Source organism: Lagopus leucura, unplaced genomic scaffold (assembly GCF_019238085.1).
Source record: "Lagopus leucura isolate 7727_CA_CO unplaced genomic scaffold, USGS_WTPT01 Super-Scaffold_73, whole genome shotgun sequence".
Lineage (NCBI taxonomy): Eukaryota > Metazoa > Chordata > Aves > Galliformes > Phasianidae > Lagopus > Lagopus leucura.
Genome location: NW_024962252.1, coordinates 99,044,549 through 99,053,839, shown reverse-complemented (window position 1 = coordinate 99,053,839; position 9,291 = coordinate 99,044,549). Strand labels below are relative to the sequence as shown.

The window sequence follows — 9,291 nt, the reverse complement described above, 5'->3', positions numbered from 1 at the left end:
CCCCCCCCCCCCCCCCCCACCGCCCCCCGTTCCCCTCCCCTCTCTCCCCCTCCCCTCCCCGTCTCCCGAGGGAGGCACGCGGGCGGCACGCGCTCGGCCCCCCCGAGCCCCCCGCGGCCGCCTTTGTGCCGGGCATTAGCATAAAGCTGCGCGGAGCCGGCACAAAGGGGTGGCGGGGGGAGGAAGGAGGGGACAAAGGGAGGGGAGGGGGGCCGGGGGTCGGGAGCGCGGGGCGGGGCGGCCATTAGCATACAGCTGCGGGCACGCGCCGCCGCGCCCCCCCCCCGCCGCGCCCCACGCGCGGACCCCCGACCTCCCCCCCCGAACCCCAACCCCCACCGCGGTCCCGGGTCGGAGCGGCCGCGGCCGCCAGGCGGAGCTCAGCGCCCCGCTCCACGCTCACCTGCCGGCCGGCCGCGGGCGTACATGGGCAGCTGCGCGCCGTGCCGCAGCAGGTAGCGCACGGCCGAGCGAGCGAGCGGCGGTGGGACGGGGCTGTCCTCGGTCTGCCGCTCCGCGGGAACCTGCGGGGAAAGACAGTCGCGAGTCGTTCGGGTGCGCCCGTGGGAGCGCTGCGCTTCCCTGCCATCCCCTCCCGTACCCCGGGCCCCTTGGGAGGAGCCGGCGGAGCGGCGCGGCGCTTCGGCTGGGCGCCGTTCCCGCAGCGGCCCTCCTGTAGTCAGGAGCTCGGTGGGGTGTCAGCCACGGCCCGTGGTTCGAGGTGGCGGTTTGGGTTCGGAGCTGTGGGACTGTATGGCTCTTGTCTGCGGTGTAAGGCTTCAGGCAGCATCAGTGAGCATTTGATCCGTCTTTACTCGGGAAATTCACCCGTGGCTGAGAAAAATCAGTTGCCCTTCGTTCCCTGTGGGGAGGTGCTGAGAAACCTGCTGCCCGCAGGCTCGCCTGAGACAGGTTTAGGTTGGCATTTGGTGTATTCCGATTAGGAAACACCAGGAAAGTGGTAAGAAATGAGGTGGGGATTTCTGGCAGGCCGCTTGTGCTGCGTGGGAAAACGGAGTGACTGCGTGGGGAGTGCTGCTGGCACATCTGAAAACCCAGCAAAGACTGAGAGGAACCGACAGGGCAGCGGGTGTGGGATGTGTGCAGGAAATAGCTCGACAGGAGCACAGAGCTTTGGGAGAAAGATGGGAGAAGGAACTGAAAGCGAACAGCATGGACAGATGACCCAAATGATAAAATGGCATTTCTCTCACCTGCTCTGACAGCAGGATCTGGCGCAGCTCCTTCTGGAGGTCGATAAAGCGGTCGTGATAGATGGCCATGGACCACGGCTCCCTGAAGTAGCTGGTTAAAAAAGAAGAAATTTAGTTATCTTGTGAACCTCTCATTAACCGCTAATAAAGTATTTACCTGCTTGTTCGCCTTTATAAATGACAGTTCTGGACCCATCAGGATCGTTTGTTCGTGAAATGCCTCTCGCAACAGCATGGCCAATCAATTCTTTTAATGGATGTTCCTGATGTACAGCCAGCTCCAGTAATTACATTTAAAGTGGCTTAATTCAGAGCTGTGGCAAGACCCAGTGAAGAATCCTGATTTTATCAGAATTTAAAAGCCCAAAGACCTGTAAAGAACGGTGTCTCCATTATCTGTCCTCATTTGAGAAAAGCAGATTGCAGGATTAACTGAACTGCTGCATAAACAAATTAAATTTGTGTAGACAATGACACAAATGTTGTTCATCATTAAGGTTTCTGGATTAATAAAGGCCAGAAAAACAGGCCACCGCAGTGTTGCAATATGTTCCTTGCAGCAGTGTGCTGAGGCTCAGTGCTGTTACTGATGCTGTTACAAACGCCGCAAGGTTGGATGTGAGATTTGCTCGAGCTGAGCCCTGCTTCAGGTACCTTTCTTTGAAGCATGACATACCTGGAAGGAAGGGGCAGCAGGAGAAGAGGATATTCCCCAAATATTTAATCACAGTTCCATTTCAGGAGAAAAATCCCACCCAACCCAAACCGTTAGCTCAGTGTTAGCATGGGGATGATCACACTGCGCTGTGTTTATGTTGTTCACTGTGCTGCTGCTACCATCACCGGCACAGCACGACCAAGAAAACCTGCTTGTTTTGTGCACATCAGCATTCCCACACGTGGAGCTCCTTCCCTTCACCTGAAGAAATGCGACCATCCGAGGCCGTTCAAAGAAGTGCTTGATGGAATCAATTCTCACTTCCGTTGCTGGCCCTGCGTTTTCCTTCTTCCCCACTGGAATCACCTTTCTAAAGGAACACATGGTGCTTTGGAGGAGGCAGATCTGCATATGGCCCTTCACGTTGGTAATAATGAGAAGAGCCCATCTGAAGCCAAACCAACAAGTCGACTTTGGGAGGCTCGTTCAGAGTTTTATTGCCACTTCAGCAGCAGTCCCTCAGGGCAAGCCGGAGAAAGCTTGAAAGTATAATGCTCTTCAGTATACAAGCTGGAGCTGGCATGCTACCAACAGAGGCTCAAAGGCTCCTGGGCTATCATGAGAACGGCATCTGCCACATGTGTTTGCACCATTTAGTCTTTCATAACTTGCCAGAGTGATCAGGCTAAATATGTACAAGATGACAATGTTTGCCAGGAGCATAACGGGTTTTCAGACTCCTGGTCACTTCCTAACGGGGATCCCCTGCTGGCAGACTTTTATATCGGCGGAGGAGATCAGGGGAAGGAATCTGTAAGGAGATGGGATGAAATGGTCTCCTTTTGAAGACATCCTTTTTGTTGCTAGGAAGCTCCTCTTGCCTTTCACTGACAATCAGCATCTAAAGTCTGTTCTGCCTCATTTGTGATGTATGGCCGATACGAGATGAAAGGGAAGGAGAAAAATATTTAGTGGCATCTTTTACAAAAGACAGGGGATCTTCCTCTCACAAAGAGACACAGCAGAACAAAAAATGGATCAAGTTGGCCATTGCTAGCAAGCAGAAATGGAGTGTGCACGGAAATGCTTTCAGTCTGAAAGCTCCGTTCTCCATTTCATTTGCAGCTGCACACCTTCTGTCTCCCGGGGTTCATTCTGATGCTGCCACATTCCAGTGATGGAGGAACCGGCCCCGACCTCCAGCCGTGCTGCCATCCTAAGGTGGGTGCAGCAAAGGGAGGACGCATAGGAAGAGGAGGGGATTCCAATGCCAGGGAGTGGAGGGGAAGCAGCTGGGATGGGTTGGGATGGAGCACACTAGAAGAACTGTCCCCTTTTGCCAAGAAAAGAGAAGATGCATCAATCTAGGGCTGGAAATTGGTGATGTTTCCTACCTTTACTAGCTTGCAGCTGTTGCTGAGTTCTCACCAAACTGTTCTTTACACTTTCCAAACTCTGTGCTTTTAAAAAAAAGACATAAAAGTGTTGCGTTCTGCTCTGAGAGAAAATTACTGCTGACCCCGAGGAAAGGTTTATTGCATTTCTGCACACAGGACTATCCCACGTGTAATGCATTATGAAAAACAATTAAAAGGAAATTAAACCTGACTCACATCAGCAAATACGCTGCGTGTAGTGGTACGATCACTTCTCTGTAATTACTCGTTTATGACTTCAGAGCTCAGTCATTCATAAGGGCCTGTGTAATTATCAATATGAATCAGCAGTGTTGGACCACAGATCGGTGTGGTAGAATTCAGCTGACCAGCCTTTACTTACTGGTTTGGATGTGGGGTTTCTTGTTGGCAAGTCGGCTGCGCCTTAGAAACTATATTAATATATAAAAAAGGAAAGTCACCTAAAGGGTTCTACCATTTATACTGCTTTGCTATCAAAGCACAGCTTTACCGGGGCACCTCGGGGTCAGCGTTGAATTCCAGTATGAAAAATAGCTGTTAGTGCTTTGATATCCCTTCACGTGTTCCTTGCTCCTTACGCTGTCCCTCTTTCCATAGAAAGCACATGTTTTTTCCTCTAATTAGGCTGCCAAGTGTACTGAGCAGCATTAGCCCCTCTCAGCCCTGCTCGCTACCTGCCACATTTTCTCTCTGCTTTTTTTCATCCCTGCAGAAAATAAGTCTCACTGTCTGCAGGGTGAACAAAAGCCTCAGGTGGAATCCCTTCAATGTGATGGTGGTGTGCTAATGGTGTGGGACGTGGCCAACCCCAGACAGCGCTGCGTTGTAGCATTTCTCTTAATGAACAATCGCCCTTCATTTTTGAAAGCCCTTTTTCAAGCTCCATGTATGGAGCACGTATTTCATGCTTAATCGCTGATTATTCCAGGCTGCAATAAACGTATATCCTCACCTCGTCCTTTGAAAAATAGCACTGCACACACTGAATGTTCTTTTTCCTATTTCTTCAGTTATGTTGTGAGGTTGATTAGAGTTGAGTCATTAGACAGTGCGGTGTGGTTGCTTCTGCCTAAGCCCTCATTAATGACAGTGGTTAGTAAATCACTTGTAGCCTCATGTAAAGAGGACTATGATGTGTGAACTGAACTTAAGCAAAAAAGCCAAGTGGGGATGTGGCACTGAGGGATGTGGTCAGTGGGCATGGTGGGGATGGGTTGGTGGCTGGACTGGATGATCCTAGTGGTCTTTTCCACCTTGATGATTCTATGACTCTACACATTAGCAAACATTTCAGACCAGCAGGAGTGGAAGGACAGCCACACTGAACATGTTTCGGGTTTTTCTGCTGATCTCACTTGGACCACCTCTCACATGGTCCCACAGACAGGACACCAGGGTGCTGCTGGGGTTCCTCTGAAGGCACTCAGAGCTGAGATGGCTCTGGGATGCAGATTCAAGCAGAGCGAGTGCAGATGGCTAAAACACATTTCTGGTAAGAACTAAGTATAAATGCAATATCAATAGAGCACTTCGTACCCTGTGTTTTGTGTTACTCAAAGCACGTGGCCCCATCGTGCATTAGTCTACCACCATGCTTTACAATCTGTTGAATACCAGAAGGGCTTAATGTACAGCAGTTTACTAACTTCAGCATTACACGTAGAGTAAATGTGGTGAATAGAATCATCACAGAATCACAGAGTGGCTGGGGTGGAAGGGACCTCAAAGCCCCCCCCAGTTGCAACCCCTGCCGTGGGCTGGTTGCCCCCCACCAGCTCAGGCTGCCCAGGGCCCATCCAATCCAACCAGGCCTTGAGCAGCTACAAGAAGAAAAGTCTGAAAAAGGATGGCTAAGCAACACAGCACTTCAGAGGGTGCCTGTTAGAAACCGATCAGCTTAATCGTGCTGCCTCTACCAGGATTATTTATCACTGCCAGCCCAAACACACGTTGTTTCCTTCAGCACTGCACTCCCTGTCATGCAGTAGTGGTGCTCCTTTCCTCAGCAGCACTGTCCCTTCCTTGTTAACCCGCATTTTCTGCAGGTCATAACTAAAGACAAGTTCATTAATACAGTATTACAAATTTGGCTTTCACTAATGCCAAACGAAGCCTATACGAAGCGCTTCTATCTCATCCTAAAGGCACCGTGCCAGCGAGCATCCATTTGGAGCCTCTCCAATGATCTGTTTTGTGCTCCAGATGCAGTAGAGGGATATTCCACTGCTCCGCAGACACGTTCCATAACTCAGCAACTGCCTTACAGGAGAATACAAAAGGGTATGACTGGTTGGTTGCATTTCCCCTTCAGGAAGCAAGTGTGGAGCACTGGTGACCAAAGCCAACCCACAAGCTTGAAATTAAAGAATATTTTGGAAGTTTTTCCATATCTCCTTCTTTTATCTGCTGCTGCAGTGATGGGAGGGATTGGAAGGCTTTCAGTACAGGGAATACTGATATTAAACCTACAGGAATTTATGTTCTTTTCCATTCAAGAAAAATCTTCCCTATCGGGAAAGAGCCTCACTCTCAGGTGCTTAAATTCCATTTGAGCCTTTTCAAGATGCAATTTTATAGGAAATCAATAAAAGCTACAGAAACTCCTTCCTGAAGTGGATTCCAAATCTAGGGAGTAACGCTGTTAAACAGTCAAGAACATAAAAGGTCTGTACACAGAACTCTCAGCTTTAGAATACTGCATCTTCGGCCCTGCCAACTTGCCCAGCTGACCTTGGCATCCCATACAGCAGCCAGGGGGTTGAAGTGCATCCCCTTGTGATGCAGTCGATACAGCCAGCTGTCTGACTGGTTGTGATCATCTTCTGGCTTAATGGCCTATTTCCTCAGCTGCTGTTTGCACAGCTACAACAAAAACATTGGCTCTTAATCTCATGTTTAGCTAAGGAACAGTTTGGGCTGCTCAGATTCTCTTCTTGGTGAAGCTGTGGTACCTAACACATGGCAGAGTCAGGCTGCAGGAGCTTAGCTATAGGCAATTGTTATGTCCCTGGTAGCACGTTTCTTAGCCAAGTGACTATGGAACTACAGTCAGATGATTTTATGCTGTTTTTCCACTTATTTCTTGCTACGTTTGTAAATTCACAACCTGGGTCTTTAAGGGTGGCAGTCTGTGAACCCACACAAGCAACACTGGGGTGACTGGGGGTAGCAGTGGCCATACACATTAGGGGGTCTGGCATGGGATGGGGCAGCATCACTGCAGGACTCTGCAGCAGGGGGAATGGAGAAGTAATCTTCATTGTTTGTGGGCTTGTGGGGCACATTCTGCAGCTTTCAACAGTGTTGAACTCTACTGAAATCAATGGAACTTTTCTCTCAACACAAGGAAATATTATTTCTCTCCTTATTACCATTAGAGACAGTTTAAGGCACGCATCCGGAAGGGGTCACTCCTTGAAGTTAGCTGAATCTTGAGGGCCTGTTGTTAATGCTAATTTGAGAATGGCAACTGGCCCATTATGGTCAGGAAATCCGGTATCATGGGGTTAACCTTCAGCCTTTATACCGAACACAAATCAGTGAGGAAATGCATTGCTAGGCGCAGTTTCTAATTATTTAAAAGACCATTTGCATGCTACACAGAAGTAAATTGGCTCCCAGGTGACAGCTGTTGCACGGTGTCTTTCCCCAAAATACAGGCAGAAAGATGGGAGGAAGGAATGAATGTTTCAAACCAGCAAGTTCATAAGCTTAACTAACAAATGGCAACATTTTCAGTCTGTTTTTCTTCACTAAGGGCATTTTACATCTTGATAGAAAATACTGCGAGTACAGGTGTAACATGTAGTAGTATCTAGTTGTTTCTTTTTCTCCCCAAAGAGAGAAATTCAGCCTCACGTTTGCAGTCAGTGATAGAAGGTTATTATAAACCATGGGAATATCATCACCCCAAATGCCTTTACTTCTTCTCATTGCATGCAGAGAAATCACTGAATGCATTGTTTATTGTTCCATGCCAAAGGAACGCCAGACTCCACTTTCCAAGAAGCATCAAGACGATCTCCATCTCACAAGAGATGCCCAAATATTTTTCAATGTAATGATTTTCTAATGGACAGTCTTCCAACCACTACATTTCACATTCTGTATTTTTGCATATTGTACATATATACGTACACTATATTGCATGGAATACAGTACTGTGTTACACAGGATCCTCACCTTGCCCAGCACCAGGTCCTGCTGCGCTCCCAGGACATTTGGCCACTAAACAGTGCTGGCCAAGAGCAGAGAGGATCCAACCAGCCTCCTTCAGGAGCTGATGGCCACTCCATTGAGCATCTAGGGCACCTGCTAAAGCTGCCCTTCTTGTTACTGTCATGTTGACCAGCCTGCCTCATCCTTTTAGCAGATCATCACTGGAATCTCCGTCTCTCTTGAGATTTTTTAAGAATCTTTGGGGATGTTTAGAAATCGATCTTACTTGTAATCCCCAATGAGCTTGCATGCTCTGCAGGGATCCTATCACCATCACGGCAGCAGGGGAGGCTGATAAACTCCTAATTGCTCTCATGAAGAACTCAGCTGTTCATTCAGAAAGCTTACGTCTCATTTGTTCAAAATCTGTGTGGCTATCATGTGTAGGCAAGTGCAGCTGCACTGAGGTCCTTAGGCCCATACAGCACATACAGCACCAAAGTGTAAGGGAGCAAATGTCGCTTTGGTTAAGGTCTGGAAAATACTGGCACTGGCGAGGCTGCAGCTCGAGTGCTGGGCTCTCACTGCTAGAAAGACAGGACAGACCTCGTGGCTCTGCAAGCCCCCAAAAGGAGGCTGTGTGAGGTGGGGTCGGCCTCTGCTGGCAGGGAACGGCCATAGGACGAGAGGGGATGGCCTCACGTTGTGCCAGGGGAGGTTCGGGTTGGCTGCTAGGAACAATTCCTTCTCCAGAAGTGATTCTGCACTGACACAGCTGCCCAGGGAGCGGTGGGGTCACCGGGAGGAGTCCCAGAGCCATGGGATGTGGCACTGAGGGATGTGGGCAGCGGGCAATACTGGTGGTAGGTGGACAGTTGGACTGGATGATCCGAGTGGTCTTTTCAAATGTTAATGGTTCTGTGATTCTAAATCTCTGACAACATTTGTGGTTCATTTTAAATATTAGCTCACAGATGTGCTTGCATATTGTAATACCGTGAGAAAGACTGATACCTTGCCACAACCTGAATATTGAGTTTCTTCCCATGCTCAAAATATATTAGCTGATCAGCACCAGCTGTGACAAGAAAATTATCTGCCATCTTAGCCCATATGTCATAGAACAGTGTCACCTCCCTTCAATTTCTATTTAACACCTACTGACAGTAATAATGTTTCTGTGAACTTTACGTTTGCTCTGTGCCGTTCCTCTCTCGTAAAACAAAATCAACATTTTCTGTAAGTCAGCGTGCCTCTCAGCAGAGGCATATTGGATTTCCTGAAGTGAAATCTGTAAAGAAGCATTTTTGTCCAAGACAATTTTAAACTGCATGGTCAAATTTGCATTCATCCCATCTTCCTGCACAAGACGAGGAATAAAAAGAAATGAAGAAATAGGAAACATTTGCAGTGAAGAGAGATGGCAGGGGCAGGGCTGTACAACATCAGCTCTCCCAGCCCCGGTGACGTACCACGTCCTTTTCAGGGGAGCTCGCCCTTTGAGCCGACAGCTGATACCACTGTTCTCAAAACACAGCATACAAACCAATCCTTTGTCACTAAGTGAAAGGCTTGATAGGATTCCCTCCCTCCCCCTGTTTCAGCAGACATTCTCATTTCTCTGTCCTCAGCCACATACAATGCCTTATCCATATTCTGGTAGAGCTTTTTGACACTGAACCAGCAGAAGGGCAAAACCTAGAGAAAGAAGGGAATTTTGAGGCTCCTAACTCCCTGTCTCAAGGTATCAGCTTCTTCATTCCTACAGAGGCATGTAACTATCAGCACGTCAGTGCAACTTAAACCTTCTGAGGAGTTTGATATCAATCTACAAATTTCCCCT

The 9,291-nt window shown here is 48.6% G+C and overlaps 1 protein-coding gene across 1 annotated transcript in view; it reads right to left on the bottom strand.

Annotated features, from left to right (window-relative positions):
* Nucleotides 1–380: 380 nt before the first annotated feature.
* CFAP61 (cilia and flagella associated protein 61) overlaps nucleotides 381–9,291 on the bottom strand; it is a 91,378-nt gene continuing 82,467 nt past the window's right edge. The window contains 4 exon segments of the mRNA XM_042875281.1: nucleotides 381–524; nucleotides 904–1,035; nucleotides 1,067–1,162; nucleotides 1,164–1,305. Coding sequence (XP_042731215.1) covers nucleotides 381–524; nucleotides 904–1,035; nucleotides 1,067–1,162; nucleotides 1,164–1,305 — 514 coding nt within the window.